The 23565-nt window shown below is 40.1% G+C and overlaps 1 protein-coding gene across 1 annotated transcript in view; it reads left to right on the plus strand.

The window, feature by feature from the left end:
- LOC114571321 (matrix metalloproteinase-17) overlaps positions 1 to 23565 on the plus strand; it is a 45477-nt gene that overhangs the window by 17801 nt on the left and 4111 nt on the right. Inside the window, exons 6-10 of the mRNA XM_028602221.1 lie at positions 11131 to 11307; positions 12271 to 12373; positions 14150 to 14232; positions 16321 to 16473; positions 17047 to 17304. Of these exons, the coding sequence (XP_028458022.1) occupies positions 11131 to 11307; positions 12271 to 12373; positions 14150 to 14232; positions 16321 to 16473; positions 17047 to 17304 (774 nt within the window). The remainder of the gene's footprint in view (positions 1 to 11130; positions 11308 to 12270; positions 12374 to 14149; positions 14233 to 16320; positions 16474 to 17046; positions 17305 to 23565) is intronic.

Consider the following 23565-nt stretch of genomic DNA (forward strand, 5'->3'; position numbering starts at 1 on the left):
GGATCACGCTCTTTTCGCCCGGATATCCGTTACCTTCAGCTTTCTTTGTTTTGGAATATTAAACTTTGGTAAATTTCTGAGGACTATGGTTCTGCACCTCATATCTTTGGAGGGTAAATCCAGATAGCTAGCTAGACTATCTGTCTAATCTGAGCTTTCTGTTACACGACTAAAACAACTTTTGAACGTACACACGTTCCACCAAAACAAGTTCCTTCCAGGCTATTTTGCAGCAGAACCGTGGCTCTGTCGGGCGCTTAGTGCCGCCCATGACAAATGTGATTGGTTTAAATAAATGTCATGCTGTGTGCACTAGCCAGACCATCCTCAGCAGCGCTGTGAGGGAAGGTCTGGCAAAGCAATACTAGAGTCAGGATAGACCCATTGGTCAGGGGATAGGACCTGAGCATGCGAGTACGGACGCCTGGCCAATCCTAGCTCTTCAATGCTACACAGGATTCATGATGACACGACTGGGACATTGTTTTTTAAAGGTTTCTGTTTAGTAATGCTGCCTAATTAGTTTGTGAACAGAAAATGAATAATCAGCATATAATAACTTTGCTTAAGCTCTTGAACCAAAAATGCCCAACATTGCATTGCATTCCAGTTTCTCAAATATGAGGATTTGCTGCTTTTCTCGGAGACATTTTGTTAAGTAAATATTTTTGGGTTTTGGACTGTTGCTCTGACATAACAAGAAATGTATAGACTTTCATGGGCTCTCAAAGCTTGTTATAGAATATCATATTTATTTAGCATTTCAGTGATGATTGAAATGATTGATTAAAAAAAAGGAAAGATTCATGAATATGTATTAGTTGCAGTTGCAGAGAATTCTATTATCCTATTGTAGTGAGGTCAAGGCAGAAGTTTCAGTAAAACTAAATCTAAATTATTTGCATGGCTCGATATCGTGTTTTAGTTTTTTGATGTTTTGATTTTGGTGAACCGATGCTTAAGTCAATATCAAGATAGCTTATTAATCTGAGCTAGGTCAATTATTATCTGTTGTATCGACACAGGCTGCCCACGCTGGCCAATTCCAAACACAACCCAGTGCTTTGGTGTTTTGGCTGTATAAAATAACCTCCACCCATTCAGTCTTTCACACGTTCACTCGCTCACAATACAATATCTGTCCTCTCTGCAGACATCATCATTCACCCGCCTCCTCTTTGCACTCTCTGTATCCTTGTTATCTTATGAATAATTGTGAATTTTCTGTGAAACCTTTTTGTGTGTGTGTGTGTGTGTGTGTGTGTGTGTGTGTGTGTGTGTGTTAACTCTGGTGCAAATGAAATTATTGGTTGCACAGCAGGACCATTTTTCAAAAATGCGACCACATTGTCACGCTCTCTAAACTTTGGCGGTCTTGTCACTCATCATCATCCTCATTTCTCCCCGCTGTCCTTTGCTACTTTTTTTTAAAGGAGGGGGAGGGAGGTGGCAAGCAGGAAAGGGCAGGGGAGCATTATAAGTCCTCTCAGCCGGATGAAATGAGCGGATGGAGTGATCTAGTCGCACTGAATGCATCGTCAGGCAGAGGCTGTCTCTGCGCGGTCACACGAATGACAGCATAAATCATTAACTCTCCTTTTCTCTGACTCGCTTTCTTTAGTCTTCCTTTCATCTGGATGACTGAACTTAAAATGCCCTTCCTCTCTCCTCTGCTCAGTACCTCCATTCATCCCTTCTTTTTGAAAGATGGATGGGCAGCGACGGGGAGAGGGAAATGTGATAAGAAGAGAGGTAGAGATGACGTGAGAAATATTTGGCGAAAACCTCTCTCACAAGTTTCCAAACTAAGAAAAAACAAGTGAAGCATGAAAGTTCATATAACTATGACACAACAATCCCAATTCAAATTGTTGGATTACTAGGTCGAACAAGTCTAAACCTGTTTGACCTAGTAACTGTTTTATTTTAATTACACTGCAACAAAGGCTTCAATATCCCAATGTGGCAAAGTCACAAAGATTTTGATTAATGTTATCAACAAACATGTTTTGATAATGTTATCTCAAATAGATTGTACCCTTATGCTTCAAGCGGGAGCTGCTGCAGTATAACTTGGTCCATTAATCCCAGGATAAGGAAAAGAAATAACATGCAGCATTGTGGAGCAAAATTATATCAGGCTGTTATTAAGAAATTTGCTAGATGAGTGTCCTGAGGGTGTAATCCTGAGTGAGTTAAATTAGCACCAAGCTAGTGGAAAAAGTGAAGTAAATTGGATACTGGCATACAGTTTATGTAACTTGGAAGTGACACACAGGCTGATAAGATATTGGTTTTATCTCACAGTAAAAATGTTTTATTATCACCTATAACCTGCAGTTAAAAGGAGGCATTGCAAGGTTTAGTACAAATGTACAAATGGGAAAGATGACACACACACACAAAAAATATAAAGAAGTTCAAATCTTACCTGCGCACACCTGGCCAATTGCTGCGTGAAGTGAGCGCAATTTTCCGATTGTTTCAAATAGTTACAAATCTTGTTGAAAGGTGCTAAGGCAAAATAAATATACCTCCATCCACAGTGTCTGTTTGACATATCATCAAGCTGAAAACATTGTGGTTTTGTGGTTGGTGTAAGGGAATTTGACCACTTAATTTTGGGTAAGACATCCTGGACTTTCACAACGTATGTGTTTTCTTTTTTTTGTATGAAGTATGTCAACTCCATGGCAGAGGAATAAAAAAAAAATGAATACATTTATGGAATTTTCTGCTGTTTGTGAGTAATTGATGTCGGTACTTTGCCTTTGTTTCTATACTTATTGCAAACAGTACCTAAGCAGGCAAAGAGTAATTGTTACCGCCATGCTGTGTGTGCCACCATCTGCTGAAAAGTCCCCAAAGCCAAGAAATAAAGGGGTGCCAAAAGTTTGTGATATGCAGGGTTGCCATTACTTCTCCTCTGTTTCCAAGTGAAGCCTTTTTCCCCTTCAGTAGAAACAGAATTGCACGACTTGGCAGCTTATTCCTATTTCTACCTCTTTCTCACCTCACCCTCAGACATCCCAAGTAGAGTAATTCCTGGATGAAAGATGAATTCATGAAAAAAACCTGACATGAATACCTGGCTAGAAGCAAAACAGAGAGACATCTATAAGCAGGTAGTATCTTATGAAGCAGTTGCACAATATGAGTGACTTTGCCACATTGACGTAGGAATGAGTAGGCCTGTACACTGTGATTTTCAGGGTTATGTGTGAATTATCTTGTGCAAGACACTGTAAGAAACAAAGCTCAGTTACAATTCATGCACCCGTACTTAATTTGAGATTGCTGCATTCTGAGAAAGTTGTCATATGTGGGCCATTCCCATGGGTGAATTCTGGGAAATCCTGCAATTGTATTTGGATGTCATAAAATATTTGTTGTAAGTTGTCTGTGTGGTGATTGGTTGCCATAGTGCTGCTGTGATGCTCAGTTGCCTTTTGTCCACATTTCTTAAGTTATAATATCAGTAGCTCTGATCTTTTTCACCTATTTAATTTGTCGTTTAGTGTGCATACAGTTATTCGCTTGTCACAGAACAGGAGAAAAAGATCAACTCTGCAAAAAAAACTCTGCATTATCTTTCTATCTCTCAGCTAGCTGTTAGCCAAAAAGAATTGTGGATTTAACCAGGGGAATTGGGATCAGACAACCTTTACGTTGATGGAATAACTTTTGTTGTAGAAAATAACATTGAATTTAAAAGCTAAATCTCAAATATCACGGATCTGGATTGTGAAAATGGTTTAACATTTTGTTTCATAGAGTAACTTCATACCAGGTTAACATGGTTTCATTCTGTTTAAATGTTGTCCAAAAGAATGGTCTATAGAAAGACCCAGAGCCCCATGGTGTGTTTTTGACCTCATGTTTCAGATCAAACCCTGAGAGAGTGTCTGTGTGTGTGTCCGTGTGTGTGTCCATGTGTCCCAGCTGGTGAGTCTGCGATGGGGCCAGGAACTGTGTGGGTCTTCCTCTTTTGTTTTTTGCGCTGTCAGGGCTGTGAGCCATATGTTACCGGACAGCAGCTCAATCTGCTCCAATTAGACCTCCCACCAGGCCGCAGCAGTGGCAGGACAAGCAGAGGATGCTGTAGTGTAGCCTCAGTGTGTGCTTGGATGTGTGTATGGGGCGATGCGGGAGCAGGAACAGCTGCATAGATGTAGGTTTGGTTAATGGGAGCACGGCAGTGAAGGAGGGAGCGGTCAGAGATTGTAATTTATTTCTCACTGTGCCATAACAGTCTGCCTCCATCACAGTGCTTTTCAAAATAGTTATTCACAGGTTATAACACTAAACCGCAGTGAAGATTACTGAATAAGCCAGTAAAATTGCTTTAAAAAAAAACTAAAATCTGTATGAATAACAAAGTTATTGACCTTAATGGTTTTTTTTGTGATCAACTTTTTATTAGCACCGTCAGATATACAAAACAAATTCCACAATGTGTGACAGGTAATATCAGATGGTGCACAGAACACAGAAACACAAATTGAACAAGAACCAAAAACCTCTCCCACCCCCCACCCTCTGCAGTCTCAAGGAAAACAAAACAAACTAAGAGAAACCACACCTTGCCTAATCACTCTCCTCTAGTTCTTGTGGGGCTGAGGTCATTAAGTCTAATATTTGTGCTGCTGCGCTTTCCCATAGGCTGATAGTTGATGATTTGGCTTTGTTAATCCTTGCTGTAGAGATCTCCAGCATAACTATGTCTAGAAAATACGGTCTTAAGTGCTAATTTTAAAGATAAGATTGATTTTGCCAGCCATAAATTATTCAGGGAGACTGAGGAATGATGATAAAATATGGGTAGATTCTCTGAATCTGGTTGGATGCTTGTGTTTTCAAGAATGCTTCTTTCTTCCACTATAATGAATCCCATGCGGCTGATCCCCGGATCCTTCTGTCGCCGTGTCAGAGTTTTCTTGAGCAAAGACACTGAACCCCAAGTTGCTCCCCAGGTGCTATGTGGCTGAGATTGAGTTTCACTACATTGTACTTTTGTATGTAATAAATACAAATTCTTTCTCAGGGTGGAATTCACTAGCCTCGTGAGACCGTCCTGATCTCGCGAGCTGCAGTTTTCCACTCGCAGATCAGTCTGGCATCTTGAGGCAGAGAAAATTTGGAGCCGTTAGCCAAACGACCGGGCCAATCAGCGTTGGTTTTGAGGTGGGTTAGGTGGTGATAGACCGATGGTTTATCCAATCAGCTAACCAGTATTATCAGCCAGCGGTAGCCCTAATTCTGTTAGCCGCTTGCTAATGCTTTTTTTCTCTTGGATCCTTCTTTTGGAACCTGAAATGGTGTCTTTTATTCCTAAATTCTCGTTACACAAATGGCAAATATCCTTTACCGACATGTTGCTTGCATGCTGAGCTTACGAGCTATGCTTTGCCTGCAGAAGCAGGGGTGGGCTTGTGGTTGTATTTTCATACGCTTCGTGGATCTGATTGGTTGATTTGGCCCGTCTATCACCAACATAGGTGATAGACAGATGGTTCATCCAATCAAATAACCAGTATTCCGCCCCTTCCCAAAAGTTCTCCAACGGAAAGTTCCCAGATGGATATGCCGAGCAAATGCAAAGCAATCCATCTGGCGGAGTCAGGTTAGGAATTCATATCCAGTGCATCAAACTTTTTCATCTGTAAAAGAAGCACAGACTACTATTTTTGAACCGTTAAATCTTCTGAAGACAAAAAAAACTTCTCAACTCTCTTTAATCAGCTCCCCAAAGATAGCCACAGACCTGGAAGAATTCTCTCGTCCTCTGTGGTGTTGGAGTGTTCATCTCACCTCTGGATTATAATGCTTTGTTAAGCCGTTGAGTTTGCCTTCTTTCCCACTCTGAGGCTACCAGACTGACGCACTGAGGCATAGGGGAAAAAGTTAATTGAATAACTCTTAATTTCTTCAAGTCACACTCTGCCAGCCTTACCTTGCTGCTATCTCACAACATCCTCCCCCAGCATCATCAACTTGTCTCTAAGGCATAGCTGATGTCAGTATCACTGCTTCTACGTGTCGTTCTGCCTGTAAGTACAGCAGACATTAAGTCCTCCTCTCAGCTCTGCTCCCACAAAGCTATCAGATTCATAAATTGTTGTTCTTAGCAACTTTTTTTCAAACGCATGCTAATCCCTTGAGAAGATGTAAACTTGTTAGGTCAGCCCAGAGGGTATGAAGTGAATGTTGGTGCTTCAGCAGATTGTAGAGCTATGTTATCGTCTTTAGAAAAATTAACCTTATCACACAAATCCGTAGCTGAATAATTGCCTTTGCTAATTCCCTTCCCCCATGTCCTGGTGCATTGTTCTCAGCGGGACCCTAAATCTGGGTACGCCAAGGCCATCTCCTAATGTGTATGATGATGCTGAATAGTGGAATATTAAGCACCACATTTAGCGGACCAGTTCACCCCCACTGTGTGATTGATAATTCCGACGTCCATTAGGAGTCGCGAGAGGGTGGAATCTCTGTGAGGTCAAATGTGGTGGTTTGGAAGTGCTGTTTTTGCTTTGACAGACAACAGATTGCTTCTATTAATTAGCGCTCTGCCAGCAATCTGCTTTTTCAAACTGATTACCCTGACTAAAACAAAAGCGTCATTAGGCAGGTGAAATTTTCATGACATTCCTTTTTTTCTGTGTGCGCTACTGTGGAGTGCATGCATCCTTGTGTGTACTGTTTATGTCTCTTTCTGGATGTGCTCCTCTGTGAGAGAGAATAAACACAAATTGGATAGTTTAATGCTACTATATTATCATTTGTATAAAATTCTTATCAGATAATATGACATACAAACATATATTTGGGTGATCCCAGTCACTTTTCCCCAAAGTGTGCATTAGACAGTATTCACTTTGAATCTTAAATCTTACATCATAAATGTCTACCTACCAAAACTTGGTTACAAAATAAGTGTGCAAGTGACCAACAATGTGCAGGATTTCTGGTTTCTTAAGTATGTAATTGTAACATTTGAAAGTTATGTTGTGAAATCTGTAAGGAACAATAAAGGTGACCATAGACATGTTAGAAAAAGAAAAACTGTCTTTCTCTGTCCCTGTGGTAGAGGCGAATAGGGAGAGTTATGTAGGAAAGTGCAGTTACAGCCTCTAAAAGAACAAGGAACATGGCAGAGTCACTGATATATGGGGGGAATGGTATAATTAAGACTATTTAGGCTACATCATGTTGTTACATGTTACTAATATTAAGCATCACTGAAAGTGTAATTTAAAGTTTTGTCACATCTTGCCTTTGCCACATTTGCAGACTGATGTTGGCTGTAAGAGAGCAGACAATAACAAATTATTCATGTACAACACAAAATAGAAAACAGGAAGAAACTGCAGATAATACCACAAAACAGTACCGACACAGAAAATAGCAACAGGATCAGAATCCAGAGACAATAAACAAACTGCAACTTACTTATTTTTGGATTGCCTTTCCTCCAAAATGAAGTAAATATGACATGAACTGATCAGTCTAGTTCTCTCATCTTCTGTTAAGGGTACATATATATCTTTCCACAAATGTGTCTGTGTTTTCACGAGTTTAATGACTACTAAGTTTGGATGGAAAATCAGGCAACACAGCCATTAGGTTGCTTGTGGTCACTCTTGTTAAATTTGAACAACTGTGCCAGTGGACAGACTTGCAGTATCAGTGAGTTTGCACAATATAAGACTGAGCTGTGTTCATGTACCTCCAGAGGATAAACATGAGAACACAGAGCTCTGTTAGGGCGCACTGAGCATGCAGGAGATATAAGGAAGGGATTTTACTCTTGTGGCCTGGAACATTTGTGCTTAAACCCAAATACTGCTGATTGTTTTGTGCCATTACTTTTAATTAAAGTAACAGAGTTTTTAACAGAGCTGAAGAAGTATGAGACAACCATAAACACAAACATAAACTGCTTATGTGCTACACAAGGTTGTTCCAGGCCCATTATTCAGTTTGCTTTTTGTCAATTTCTTATTAACTTTCTTGTATACTGATAAGTACGCTAAGCCACGACTGTGTGGCAAGATGGTATTGCCATTGAAAGCCTTGATAGGTTTCAAATTGTGCCCATAGTAGATTTCATTTTACAAACATAGTTATGATAACAATAAACAACAATACAACTAGCAATAACTTAAACCTTTATACTCTATATATTGTGTTAAGGAGATATACAGTCAAAAGCAGCACCACCAACTCTGGCCCTCCATTGTTGGTAAGGAAAACTCTGCAAGAAAACATTCTTTGTTCAAAAAAATTAAAGAAACCTTGAGCACACCAAGTCAAAAATGATTCCCAACCAAAATGTAGTGTAAAATGGAACTTTAGGTATTTGTAAAGTCATTGATTAAGGACAATGTGGTTTTTTTTTACCCACAAAGACAGCAGCTGCTTTTGTATATTACGGTGCTGTTGTCCATTCTATTTACAAGTTCGAGGGAAAGCAGATTTATTGGTGAGGAGCACTGCTCAGGGGAAGAAGCTGTTCTCGTACCTCGCTGTTTTATTATTCCAAGTGGCAGATATTTTGGAGAGTGAGGAAGTTGTTAGCAATGATCTCTGGTTACTCAATTATTTGTCTGGTCTGGTCTCATCCTGTGGGAGCAATGTATGCATAATGGTGGACTGGATGTTGGCTGTTGGCCACACTACATTGGCCAGCTGTATGTCCTCAGCTGTTGCATGAATCCTCATCCCATTGGATGAGCCTTCTTGTTGATTGAGTTTGAGTGGTCCCAAAGGTAGATTGTACTTTCTAGGAACTTAAAGCCTTTACATTGTCTTTTAACACTTGTGTTGTGTAATGTTGCGCTAGGTGTAACTGTTAAGCAGGTAAACAAACCAACTGACAAAGCTAACGTTAGCTTGCTAATATATGACCCAGATAGGTTGGCATAATTGAATATTTCCCACTCAATCTAAAACTTAATGAATATGAAACAAATGTGTTCATGTATTCATACATAAATAAAGCACAATACAACTTGCATTTACAAAGGATTGGCGCTTAAGTTTAATATATTGTTCACCCACTAAATCTGTAATTCTTTGAAGCTATGCTACAGCTTGTGATGCTACAGCGGCTTCCTGTTTACAGGGATGAGTGCTTTTGATTGGACAGTGCTACAGATGTTTCTTAGCCGAAAATACATTTCTGAAGCTTTAATGATGCAACACAATTTAGTAAATCACTTGTTTGTAACCAGCTTAATTACTAAGAATTGACTAATTTATTTGCAAATAGCTAGTGCAGTCCAAGAGACCTGGATGTCTGGAAGGTGTTGGGTCTTATATTTACCTTTTATATAGGTTCCCATGCTGTCAATGTTACTCCAGATCCACTGTGACTGATTCGTCCACACACGTGCTGGCCCTGTAGGCAAACTTCAGGGCATCCACTCGGGTGTGTGCTGTTTTTGAGGTAGCCAAACATACTTCTTTAAAAGGGCTGCTAAGTTGAAAGCCATTGCCTTCTGTGATTCTACTGTAGTTTTTGAGGACTGGGTGAATGAAAGACAGGAAAAGGCTATAGGTCTAGTAAATGAAGTAATTCTCATCTTTATCATTATGCAATGAAAGCATTTAGGTCGATAGAAACCTGCTTATCCAGCAGAACAAAGACTAAACCCCTAAATATAAAATAATTCAATAGTCTGTAGAGCCACACAAAACTCCTCTCTGTCTCTCTATCTCGCTTAGCCTTCCTAAATGAATCTGGTTCATCCACCCAATTCTCTCCACTCCTACTTTGTCCACAGGCATTACATTCTTTCTTTTAGCCTCTCATGGACCGTGAATATGATGACATGGTTCATAGTCTGTTCTGAGCCCCTGTTCTCTCTCTTTCCTGCCTTTTGTCCACCTTTCCTCTCTGCACCATGTGCTTGTGTAGATTAGAGTTGGCATTTGCCTCCTGAATACCCCAGTTGGGTATACTAAGCACAAGTGCATGTCCCAAGCTGAGGCCAACCTTAGGTTAACTGAATGCAGACTTCAGCCTAGCCACCAAGGAACTCTAAACTAGCTTGGCTTGACACGCTAGCTCTCCATATTTTTGCAAATCTAAACCTCCAATCCCCAGGTTTTGTCTTGCTTGGCAGTGTCAGACAAAGAGTTTGGGAGGCCTTTTCTTTTCGTTTTCTTGCTGAACATAGAGGGAAGAGTGTTTAAATAGCCTGCAGCCTCTTCAGGTGTTTCTACGCACTCAGGTTTTGATTGTGAGCTGAGGGACTCCGGCAGTTTTAACATAGTTATCTGACTACACCACATACCTAACAGCACTCAAAGCCTCCTGAGCTGTCTGTCATGCCTCTTAACTTGCACAATAAGCAGATGAGCTGAAAAAGGATAAAATACCTGAACAGTGGTTTGACTGTGTCAATTTAGGACCCAGAGTAAATTGGTCACATTGGCGTATGTGGCCACTGGGTCTTTCATGCCCTGTTCATACACAAACTCATGGTATGTTGAACAATGCATTCAACACATTTGACTATTTGATCCATGCTATTGGTCATGGATTTAAAGCAGTTTACCAGAACCCATTCGCACATAACCTAAATCTACAACTTGTTCCATACACATAGCTGTAAGCCATAAGATTCTAATGGTTATCACATTTAGAAAAACTATCACCATCTTATGTCTCTAAATTAGTGGGAGGACCACAGTTGTTACTCTATTCCACTGTACCTATAGTATCTATAATCACAATAGTAACTTATGTTCATGAACAGTGTCCTCATTAAACTCATGTTGGGATCAGGTGTTTCTAGATAATTCTCAGGTTATTGGTTTATTATGAAAGGGTTATAGATAATATATACTGTTCAATGGAGAATTGATATAAAAGTCAGATTGAGCATTTTCCACCCATTTTCACCCAGTAAGTATTCAGTATTGTTTTGATTAAAACTATTGTGACATACATTTTAAGTTGCCACAGTTCCTTGCAGCTTCACTAGCACCGTTTACAGCCTACCCTTTGACCTTTGCATTCTGTTTGTACAGTGTGTTGCTTTCCCTTGATTGTTATTTCTGCTTTTTTGGATAATGTTTCACCATTATATAAACTCGTGTTTTCTCTCCTGTCTCCTTCAGACTCTCATGGGATGGATCTGTTTGCCGTTGCAGTCCATGAGTTTGGTCACGCCATCGGACTGGTCCACACCTCAGCCATAGAGTCCATCATGAGACCGTACTACCAGGGACCTGTAGGAGACCCTCTGAAATACGACCTACCTTATGAAGACAAGGTCCGCGTCTGGCAGCTCTACGGTACGATGGAACATGACATCAACTTTCTGTGTTTGAAAGAGTTAAAGGGGTCAATTACATTAGTTGCATTTCCATCAGAAATTCCATTAATACATTTGCCTTGAGTGTTACAAAAAGTGCACACACGTGAAAATTGGTATTCCGGTAATTCATTGGTACAGGGGAAGATGCTGTCGGGAAATTAAACAAAGTGACCACGTAATTATAAAACGAAGTCACTGCCTTTCCAAGTATTTCCAAAGTCTCAAGTAGTTGGAAGTACAGTTCTCCAATTTTCTGTATTACAATAAGCTTATGTCATTATCTACTGGACATATACTTTTCCATCGTTGTTCACAGCATTATATTATTATGAGCATGAAATTCATGCTACATTACATAATGGCTAAATTAGCTGTTCATTGAGTCGCAAAGTCATCAGTGCTGTGTGTGTGTGTGTGTGTGTGTGTGTGTGTGTGTGTGTGTGTGTGTGTGTGTGTGTGTAAACATTGTGGAGACATACACTACTGCTTTCACAGAATCTTCCTGTACTCCACTGACCATGACTCGAGAGCCTCTGCTGTAATTATGTATGTTTCCTGGTGCAGTTGTGGAAACAGCTGTTTGTTGAACGCTCAACTGACAGAGGCCTCCTCATGCAGGAAGCCGCAATTGATGTAGAGGAAGGCTATTGATTTAATGCAAACATGGATGGAGTTAATGGACCTCATTATGGCATGAGACCTTATTGCACCATTCACTATAGGAAAGATATGTGAGGGAAGAGAATGATGAGCATTTAGAGGAGTGAGGTGATGTCAGTGGACAAAGAAATGAAAGCAAACAAAATGGAGAATTAAACACAGTATGTGCTATGGAAAACAGTAACTTTGTAAAAGAGCAGGAGTAGAGCAAATAACCAACAATCAAAAGAATGTTATTACATGTTTCATTCATTTGAGTTGACATTTAATGTCTTCCTAGGTGTCAGAGACTCAGTGTCCCACACAATCCGACCAGGCAACCCCTCCCAGACGGCTGAACCTCCTGTCCTGCTGGACCTTCCTGAAAACAGATCCACTCTCCTGTGAGTAGAAGATGTAAAGATACTTTCACATGCAACAAAAAACAACCCATCTACTGTCATAGTATAGTGCTATGCGTCATTAAAAAAATCCACTTCAGTGACCCCTCAGTATCTATCTCGAAGATCCTACTTTTGCACCTTGATCAAAGCTGCTGTGTTGTTTCGTGAAAGCAGTGTTTTCCAGCCTTAACTCAATCAGTGAATCCCATTCAACATGACACTGCCTGGGCTGTAATGGCCAGAGTAGTGCAGCCGAGAGGAGTGTCAATAAAAATGGGATGGCACAGTACAATTTTGGCACCAAAAGTGACCCTTGCTCCACTGTCGACTCAGACATCTTATCCAGGCAAGGGCTGCTTCTTGTCTTGGCAAATGTGGACATGCTCATAAACCTCTGCAAAAATCGCATTAACATTTTAATGTTCACATTGTTTTCCTCAGGCGGATATAAATTCTTTGAATAGGCATGCATACACATCCATACAGAAATTGGCTATATTAAAATAAGGGCAATGATAGATGTTCATCTATTTCCATAACAAAGCTTTACTCTTAATAGGCCTCACACAGGTGGTATTTATTGCAGGGTCATTTTATTGGATCTTATTATGGAGAGATTTCTATTTTTCTGATGGTTCCCTCTACGTCAGCATAATTATATTGTGATTGTCTTTTACTTTTCTTACTTCCCCCACTTCCACTGCGAAACAATGTGATGAATCCATGCAGGAATACTTAATATTTATTGCATAAGAGTGTTTTGGTGCTTGAAATGAAGTCATGAGGTGCCAACAAAGCAAATTAGAAAAGAGGTTGGGAGTGAGCTTGGGAGCCTGGCTGTCTAATTAAGTAATTCCCTAAACCAAGTTGGGCGGCTATCAGCCTGTAGTTTTTCAGATTATCAAGAATAATTAGGCTTAATTTTGTTCATTTATGTATTTGTAATGGACATACACACACACACACACACACACACACACACACACACACACACACACCCAAACCACCAGCCACCAACCACTAACCTTTAAGTAGCCCCCAAGAGGTCCAATGAAAGGCAAAACACTTCATCCTTGTCTTCATCCTGAAGGTTGGTGCAATTCAAATTACTTTCAGAGAACACACACGTGTGCATGCACACCAACAACAGTAAGCATCAAGGCAGTACTAAGAGGGAGGTCTAAGCTAAACGGGCAGTGGTGTGATATTTAACCATCTTTTTTTCACAACTTTCAGACTTCCCCTGCCTTCATTAATCATTTCCTACTGACTCCATCAGGTCATGATGTGTGAAAAAGCTGGATTAGGCCTGACAAGGGCACCAACGCTGACCACTGGGCAGTGGTGTAGTGTTAATAGAGCTATGAATAGAGACCTTTGTTTGAAATATAAGGCCTGGCGGGCGCCCACTCTCAGCCCCGTGGTGCTAATGGCTTCATCATTGGCAGGCCGGCCACGTCAGTGCTTTAAATCACCTAAAAACCCCGAGGATAAACGCACCGAGGGACCTCAGCGTCTCCTCTCTTGTTTCGCCTGGTTTTACTGATTCATGCACAGGCACCCAGTCTCAGCAGATGAAAAGATATATGGAAAAAAAATGTAGATGCATAGAAAGATCTTGAAAAGGATCCACACATATGTAATTTAAAGATAACAAGTATACATTTTTTTTGACAAATAAACTTAGTTTTAAACTAAGTTTTTACATAAGAGTTTCTCTTTTTTCCCCTTTTTTCACAATCTTCTCTCCTCCTACTTTCCTAACATCTCTCCCAGGCTGGCGCGAGATGCCCCAGACAGATGCACCAGTCACTTTGATGCAGTGGCACAGATACGAGGGGAGGCCTTCTTTTTCAAAGGTACGGAGTCACAAAGGGAGAAAGACAGGCGCAAAGCTACAGAGCTGCGTGGGAAAAAATAAAACGAAAATAGCTAAATGAGCGGAAATAAAAGCAAATTAAAAAAGGAGAGAGAAAAGGAAAGAGGATGAGAGAGTGGGGGTAGACACAGACACCCAACTGAGCCAGTTGAGCCCTGCCAAGAGACCGCTGTCCAAAAATTACATCAGGCTTTCATGCTTACCCTTGGAGGAATGACCCCTAGCCTCCCACTGACAACAGAAACAAGAAACAGACTCACTTACCTTCAGCAGCAGAAGTGTTAGCAAAGTACGCTGAACTTTAACTGACATTTTTAAACCTTTTTTTTTATTTTATTTTTTTTGTATGGGCATTTTTAGACCTTTATTGATAAGACAGCTGAGGAAATGAAAGGGGAGAGAGAGGGGAAATGACGTGCAGCAAAGGGCTGTCGTGGAGTAAACCTCTATATATGGGCGCCTGCTCTACCAACTGAGCTGTCTGGGGCCCCATTTTTAAACCTTTTTTTTTATCTTTTTAAAATATATGATTGTTATAACCATTTTGCCTTTTGGATGTTGTTTTTTCTGAAATTTCAATTTTTCAAGTTGTAGATTTTGCTTGCAGTTCTAGTCAGCCCATATGGGATGGCCTGCCACATATGTCTCTCAAGGACTAATCCTTGAGAGACATGACTTAGCCGTTTGGTTAATGGTTTGATTAGTGTCTGACGCACCGCATTATGTTTTTTGAAAATATGGTGAACCTTCATTTTTATTTCCAAAGAAAATTCCTGCACACACTTCTCACCTCTACATTGATTTATTTGGATGGTAACTGACTAAATGGATCTTTGGTGGAGACAAAGCAAGTGTTGTGCATGCTGTTTATTACTCTACGAACCTTCATTTTCAGTCCGCCTTGAAGCTGTTCTAAAATGTCACGGGTAAACTGTGCTGAAGGTGAAGATCACAATAGACAAACTGCAGAAGAAAGGAAACAACTAATGCCTTTTGATTAAGATTGATACTAAATGAATTAGCAGTTAACCTAGGGCTGCACGATATGACCTAAAATCAAAATCACAATTAATTGCACATTTTATCTTGATAATGATAAATGAACGGTAATTAAATTTTTTTGTGATTCGACGACGGATACTGCATTTTAAAAATATTTTGTATAAAGTTTAAAAAAAAAAATGTCTTTTGCTATACAATCTAATTCTTAACTGCTAATTAACTTGTTAGTCCTAACTTTGAACCAGCAGCTGCAGACAGGCTCGGACATACATGCCGCGGGCTGCTGTGGACTTGTGTCAATCCCGCAAGCGGTTTCAGGAAAGTCACTGCATGTGTCCGATAATGCACAAAAGCCTACAGCTGTCCACGGACACGGAGTGCAGAAAGTGTGTCAGAGCTTTCCGTACGGGTGAACTGAGACTCTGTTTCCTGCTTGTCGGTCAACGGTTAATGATCGGTTAACATTTAATTTCATTGTGCTTTCTTTTGGAAGGCTGGCTGCCAAAAATCGCCACTTACTTAAAGTTAAACACTAGCTATCAGTAAACAGAAGGTAGTTGCTGGTGTCTGGTCTGTGCGCCAGTGTTTCTGTGTGTGCGTGTCGGCCCGCCGTGACTAGCGAGTGTTAATTTCTGACCCTGCACACGCGGAGAATGTTTTTGGGGAGAAAGTAGGCCTATCAACAGAAATAAATTATCAAAATTATCGTCATGGGAAAAATGCGGCGATAACGGCTTTAGAATTTCGATGTCGGTACATTTTTGATTAATCGTCCAGCCCTAAGTTAACCCTAATTTAGGCCTTTCTTGAGTCACAGAGTTCGTACAACCCAGCTAGTCAACCTTACTAATTGAAGTAATACATTTAGTTGCTTTTTATAACATTTCTACACAAACATGCCAATAACAGCCTTCATTCCATTGATTTACATTTTCACTGTTGTAAGTTTCCCCTTGGGGAATTCATGAAAAATAACAAATAATAATGGACAGACACCACAACTATTATTATTTGTCGTCAGCATCCTGAATAGTGCTGATCCTTCTAACTGTCCTGTTTCTCATAGGAAAGTTCTTCTGGCGACTAACAAGAGAGAAGCACCTGGTGTCTCTGCGTCCCGCTCAGATCCATCGCTTCTGGAGGGGCCTCCCACCCAATCTGGACAGTGTGGATGCTGTGTATGAGAGGCCCGGGGACCACAAAATAGTCTTTTTCAAAGGTAGAGTAAAATCTACATTTCAATGTGTATCAGATCTTGGAATGAGTCTGTAAATGTACTAAAAGTTAGTCTAGTTCAATAGTGTCAGTGATCATCTGCAATCACAGGATTTTATTTTAAGTAAAAAGTTAAAGGATTTTTTTTTTTTAAACTTGTCATGACTTGCAGACTTATAAAATGTGATTCATCCGCACTATAAAGAGGCAAGATGAAAAGGGACTGTTCACGCCTTTCTTACTGGGACTTTGAAGGAAATTGCGACTTTTTGCGATGTGAGAGTGCAGATAAGTTATAAATTAAAATAAATAAATAAAAAACATGGGTGCAGAATCAAGGGCATGTTTCACATTTGATATAAAAGGTATAATAGCTTTCCTGGCAGAGAAATTTCTCCGTTGGCTGTGTAACAAAAATAGGTGTGAATCTTATTTTTATTTCACAAGTGTGTCCTTTACATATCTTTTAGATCTCTTGCCTTTTCAAATGTATCATCCCAAGTGCACACACTGTCTGCTCTGTGTGATGTATAAAGTTATAGATCATTAGGTAGATTTGTGTGTCCACCCTCTTCAGGTCTAAAGTACTGGGTATTTAAAGACAATAACGTGGAGGAGGGCTACCCTCGACCAATCAGTGACTTTGGCCTACCCTTGGAAGGAGTGGATGCAGCCTTTGTTTGGCTGCACAACGACAAAACCTACTTCTTCAAGGACAACCACTACTGGCGCTACGATGACCACCTGAGACGTATGGACCTGGGCTACCCTAAAGACAGCACGCTTTGGAAGGGGCTGCCGCCACAACTGGACGACGCCATGAGGTGGTCTGATGGTGAGTAACCGTATCATCAACCACAATTTTCTAGCTGCCTATTGAGACCACAGCTGTTTTACTTTACCCCAGAACCTTCCTCTAGCTCCTCCTAGTGAATTTCCAGCTACTTCCTGGAATGTTGGAAGAAGCAGTCCCTCTAGAGTGGCCTGGTGCTGCCCTCTCCTAATGGGTCATGCACAAAACTCAAAGAGAGGCAATCGTTGACTTTTAGGTCAATTGTGCTCTACAAACTGTCACGTTGAGTAAAGCCAGTCACTCTAGCTTTGTTTTGCGGCTTAAGGCATCGTTATGCTTGAAGTGAAGTGCATATTGCATGGCCTGTTACAATACATTTATTGTTGCAACCAAGTTACCTAAAGTGTGGTCAATATCTCAACCTCTTTTAATTAAGTACAATCTACGGTGCTGTCTCCTGTGCTGAAAGTAAAGTAAGTAAGCTAAAAGTAGAATTATATAACAACTTTATTCAGCAAGTGTCACAAAGTGCTTTACAATAAAATACAAAAGCCAACCATAAGATACAGATACAAAAACCGTATAGAATACCACAACAGCAGATGTCTCTCTTTTTGTTTCAATAACATGACCACTTCTCTAAAGAACTTCAAATCGATGTGTGATGAGAAATGATCAAAACCATAACCATATAAGGAATCTATCACCCAGACTGAAAAGGTGTGTAGAATAAAGCCAGTGACATATGTTAACCTCTTCTATCTTTATAAAAAATGGTTTATAAAGACATACTGATTGATGACATTTAACATATAAATGACGAATCACCACTGTCTGTTTCTTCTGGCGATAAATGATTGCATTTCTCAGAGAGAAAAAAAGAGTTGTAACACTCCACCAAAGCATCAGACCACTGGTAGCTCTGGTATCTGCTAGTGCCAAAGGCAAGACTGTGCAATATCCTTCTCAGGGGAAAACCTTAAAGATGAATGAATTACAAGAGAAATATTAGACAGGGATGGAACAATTATGCAAGTTAGCAAATATGCAGCTTTAAGTCTTGGTTGAAGTGTTATAATCAGATTACAAATCTGAGCAAACTTCCCAGGAGCAGTAAAACAATGAAATAGTTGCAATCACTGTGTGTATGTGTCTTTTTAGCCATGTTAGCAGCATGACCAACCCGTTCTCACGCCAGGTCGTGAAATAGTCACGTTAGTTTGATTTATTAATTTGTGTACAGGTCACGATTTTGACGTTTATTTTGTGTATACGCCACAAATTTTGAACGTGTACAGGTCACGATTTTTTAACCTGCTCTGGGGGACGCAACAACGGGGAAATGAGGCGCCACACGCCGGCCACTACAACGGGACGTGCCGCCACTCGCGGGACGTGATCCCCGGGCGCAGGGACACACAACAATGGGGAAATGAAACGCCACAACGGTGAAATGAAACGCCACAATAACGGTTGTGGTTAGGAAAAGAAGAACGGGGAAAGGAACCGTCACATGCGGGACACGCCAACAACAGAGGGACGGTTTTGGTTAGGAAGAGAATAACGAGGAAAGGTGGATGTTTGACCCATCCACCACCCTGACCCAACCTCCCTGCGCGGACTTTCGCCTTATCAATACTACTCGCTACCGTCATCGTTGTGTGATCACGAAATATGCTTCCCATGGAAATACATTGCTTTAAAATTCATAATCGCCACACGACTTAATAGGTTCAATAACGTAACCATATCACGAACTGCCATGAGTCCGGACTGGCATGACTCTATGGATGAACATTCATGGTCTCATGAGGATGAATTCAGTTATTATGGCAATGCAGTGGTGCCATTGTCATTACGTTACATTATATTGATGTTTGAGTGGGAATACTGAGTTCAGCACCTCGTTTCATTTGAATAAAGAATAGTCTTACTACATCTTAAAAGTGGTTTGAATTCAAATGTAATGTCTACTTCTATATCTTACTATATGAGACATTTCACCTGGAAAAATTGAATCCGATGTTAGATTGGTTATCATTCACACAGTGGTTCTATTTATTTTCTATTTTATTTCAGTTTATTTTATTTTGGCAGTCTCCCTGATTGTATCCATGCACATTTCATGTTGGCATAGCTGCAGTATGCAGATTAGAGGCACATTGGCATTTTTTTTTTTTTTCATGTCAAAATATTTTATTATTCTGACTTGGCACACATGGTCTTTTTTTGCCACTACACTTTGCTTTGCATTCACACAGTGGAACACGACATGTTCAAACCTTGGAGCTTGCCCAGTGTTATCACAGTGAGCAGCTCCTCTGTGGAGTGTCAAGGCCACACCGCTTGCTTCCATCAAAGCATCAAAGTCATCCGATCACATGTGCATGTTAATGAGAGGTTTGAAATGGTCTAACACTATACGTTCTGTTAGGCCACTGTGTGTGCGTGTGTGCGCACATTAGGCTCTGAATGATGTTAGGGGGCATTTTAAGGATTTAAAAATACCCCCCAAAAACCAGAAACTGAGTCCTGAAATTTGATGCCACTCTCAGTGGAAACCTGAATGTCCTTTACCCCCCCTGTAGTATGTGAATACAAGGAAGCCCTTTCCATTGGGCCTGTCAGGTGTTTAGTGGTCTGTGTTCTGTCTTCGGTCTTGCTCCAAGCTCTTTGATGTGTATGTGTGTGTGTGTGTGTGAGACGAGGCCAATTGCACAGCACCAACTTGGCTTCACCCCCGGCTATTATCACCACAGATACTGGAAGGGTGAACTTGGAAACCTACATGCACAAACGCACATAGACAGACCATGGGCCATGGGAACTGAAGCCACATCAAAGCCACAAAGAAAAGACATAAAAACAGACAGGGGGAGAAAAGAGTGATATGACAGCAAGAAGGAAAGAGGAGATACGGTGACACCTCGTTATGAAAATAGAACAGACAAAAAGGGGAGGGATATGTGAAAAGGGGAATCCAGATGAGGAGATATGGGGACACCTGAGGATGAAGAAAGATAATAAAGATGAGAAGAAAAAGAAACTTTTTTCGGAAGATAGATGACTTGACTCAGAGGACAGATAGAGAAATCATAGAGAGACGGAGAAAGACAGTAAAGCCATAGAGAATGGTTGCTGTGGAAGGGGAAAAGGAGGCATAAAGGGCATGAATGTAGCTGTAATGATGATGAAAATCATAGCTGCTGGCATCAGAATGGCACTCAGAAATAATTTTGCCTTGTTGTCATGGTGAGAAAAAGGTAAAGGGAGTGGAAAATGAAATTTATCAGGCATGAATATTACTGTATCTTTAACCTGCGGATGAAGTTCACCAAGAACTATCAGCCTCCATAATTGTAGTGGTGTCGCATTAGAAGAGTAAAAGTTACAACCTCCGTAACCATAAATCCAGGAAGTGATTCATGTAGTGATTTTGGAATCAATGGCAACTTTATGGTGACAAGCTCCAGAAAATACTAAAACAAAGAAAGAAATTTATTTAGCTAAAGGTTGGTTAGTGAGTTTGTGGTGTCCTAACAGTAATATATTAACTGTAAAAAGTTACAAGAATCCTTATCTGTAAGCTATACCCGTTATTTAGCTATGGGGAATAATAGTTAATTTCCTTATACTGTTTCTGAAGTTAGCTGCTAATAATGGATGTTTCAGAAGGAGGCGCTATTACAGTGAGTTCTGAATCAGAGTATGTTCAGCTGACCTGATGTTGACACTAGTTAAAAAAGACCGAAGAAGTTGCTTGCTAGCTGGAGACAGGTGAAAGTAACTTGTAAAGATGTAATGCTGCCCGTTGCATTAAACTTGCAAACATATGTGGATGTTGTGGACATTCAGTTCTTCATTAGAAGATACAACAGAGTTATTTCTTATGAAGTCACAATCAAGAAAGCAAAGACACCGATGACGTGGTGAGCTCAACAAGTTACTCTACAACAAATTACTCGCAACCAACATTATCACAAAAGCTTTCGCTGTGGTAATTTAAATCCCTTTTTAACATACAACCTGCAGAAAATACACTTTTACCAACAAAAACAAACATGTGTTACATTAACAGTGTTTAGGGGGACGTCTGAAGGAAGGGACTAGTAATAAAATACATTTACAGTTATAATGGCTAGTAATGGCTTTATCTCTGCTACATAGCCAAAGCGTGCTATAGTTTCCTCCTTGTGCCAAGAGCTCCACTGTTGTACACAAACTATTAAAAACACATCACTGAGCCACACCATTGCACTGGGTGACATGTTCCTTCATTACCATGAACATAGGCACTGTTGTTTATTTTGAGTAAATCCCACAAACGCTGTCTTGCTACCACAACTACTAAGTGTTGTGTATTAATCCATAGCTGAAATAGTGCCCAATAAATACACAATTTACTCCCATTATGTAACGTTTGTTTAAAATGTCAGTGCCCAGCTGTTTTAGGAAACTACTGATCCTTGGTTAGAAATATTTTTATGTAATATTTAAATATATTTACATCTTTAGTATGAAAAAATGGGTTTGGGGTGTGTACATACATTCATCTGATGTGTTGACCAGAAACATACACAGTAACCACAGCCTTATTCTTTATTTCTCATGTTTCAGTAATGTATTAATAGAGCAGTCCATCAAGACCAGATATTGCCATAAATTAATCTAATCACCCTCTCGAGAAATGATTGCACAATGAACAACCTATTACTATAGACTATGATGCATATTACCATTACCATATTAAAAGAAGTAGCCCTAAGTGTCATCCTTTGTTCAGCCATTGATTAATCTCCACTCAAATAATCTGGAGACCATTTGTATTCTCAAGATGATTCAGGGGCAGTTGGTGAGATTTTACAGTAACTCCATTCACTACTTTGGACAGCTCCTTGACTTTTCATCTCTGAGGAAAAGAAAGAAGACATTTTAGTGAAGTGGCATTCAGCCCTGTGGGCTTGGACTTCCAATAATGGTGATAGATGGATAACGAGGGTGACTTTGTGAGTATGTGTACTCTTGTACTTATATCTTTGGGAGGATCAAGTTCAGTTCTAGACTTAGAGAATGAGGACCTTTATGGAAAGTGATAATAATATACTGTATTTATTTTATACTCATTGCAAAGGGCTTAAGAACTATTTGGGGACTTATTTTTATGGTTATGGAAGGACTGAGAGAAAAGAGTCCTGAGACGTTTAGAGGTAGAAGAATGTGTGTGTCTGTGCACTAGAGCATACCTTGTTTTTATTCTAACATTCTGCAGCCCACATTGAGTATATTCTCATTATTATGCAGAGGGGAATGGACTCTACTGGGTCCCACTTGAGGGGTAAAGGCTCTTTGAATTTCTAAGCACCAGTTTATAGTGGAAATGTTTTTATTTATGTAAAGGAAAACACAAAATGCCGGCGCCAGGTGACAATTTAAAATATAAAAATATGATGCAATAAGACTCTCAGGCATCCTGTAGCCTATTGTTTTCAAATATGTATTCTCCTGTAAATCAAGTTCTCATTTGATGTTATCTCCGCTGAGTATACACACATGTAGGCACAATTTAGTCTTCCCTCCTCTTTTGTGTTTTTTGTTTGTGGAAGTAACATATTTAAATGTGCATGTGGCACCTGTTCACATCAATGATACAATAAATCAATATAATTCATTTATAAACCCCTGGACTGTAATAGCTTGTATGTGTTTCAGCAAGATTTGTGCTCATTTTCATAATGTTCTGCACATTCAAAACGCATCCCACTTATCTGTGTTCTCTGAGAAGTTGTAGAGTCATAAAGGCGTAGCCTAATTTAATAAGAATAAAGTCACAATATCGCTGTGCATTGCGTTACTGCTCTAACAGCTTGGATTGCCTGGACATAAAAGATTATTTCAGGTCCATGCATTTGCTCAGCCTCTCTGATAAAACAAAGCTTAATATTTCTATAGACTATAGCTGCTGCCACCTCTCTGGGCGCTCTCGCTGGCCCTCCGCTCTGAACTACTATGATGCCAAAGCATGGGACAACGTTCTTGAGCTGATTGGTTGAGGGCCAGCTGGACACTCAGCAGAAGCAAAAATTTGACCCAATGGTATTTTTGACACATTTACAACATAGTGGGTAGAACATGAGTTTTTTAATTGTTCTGTATCGTGTTTGTGTTGTTGTTGTTGTTGAAAGCAGTGGAGCTTAAACATGTCTGCACATTCTCCTTTCATTCATCACCTGCTACATAATTTTGGTGTTAGTGCATCTTTCTCTAACGTGCTACTCCTCAGTGGTACTAAAATGAACTTATGTA

Source organism: Perca flavescens, chromosome 16, assembly GCF_004354835.1.
Source record: "Perca flavescens isolate YP-PL-M2 chromosome 16, PFLA_1.0, whole genome shotgun sequence".
NCBI lineage: Eukaryota > Metazoa > Chordata > Actinopteri > Perciformes > Percidae > Perca > Perca flavescens.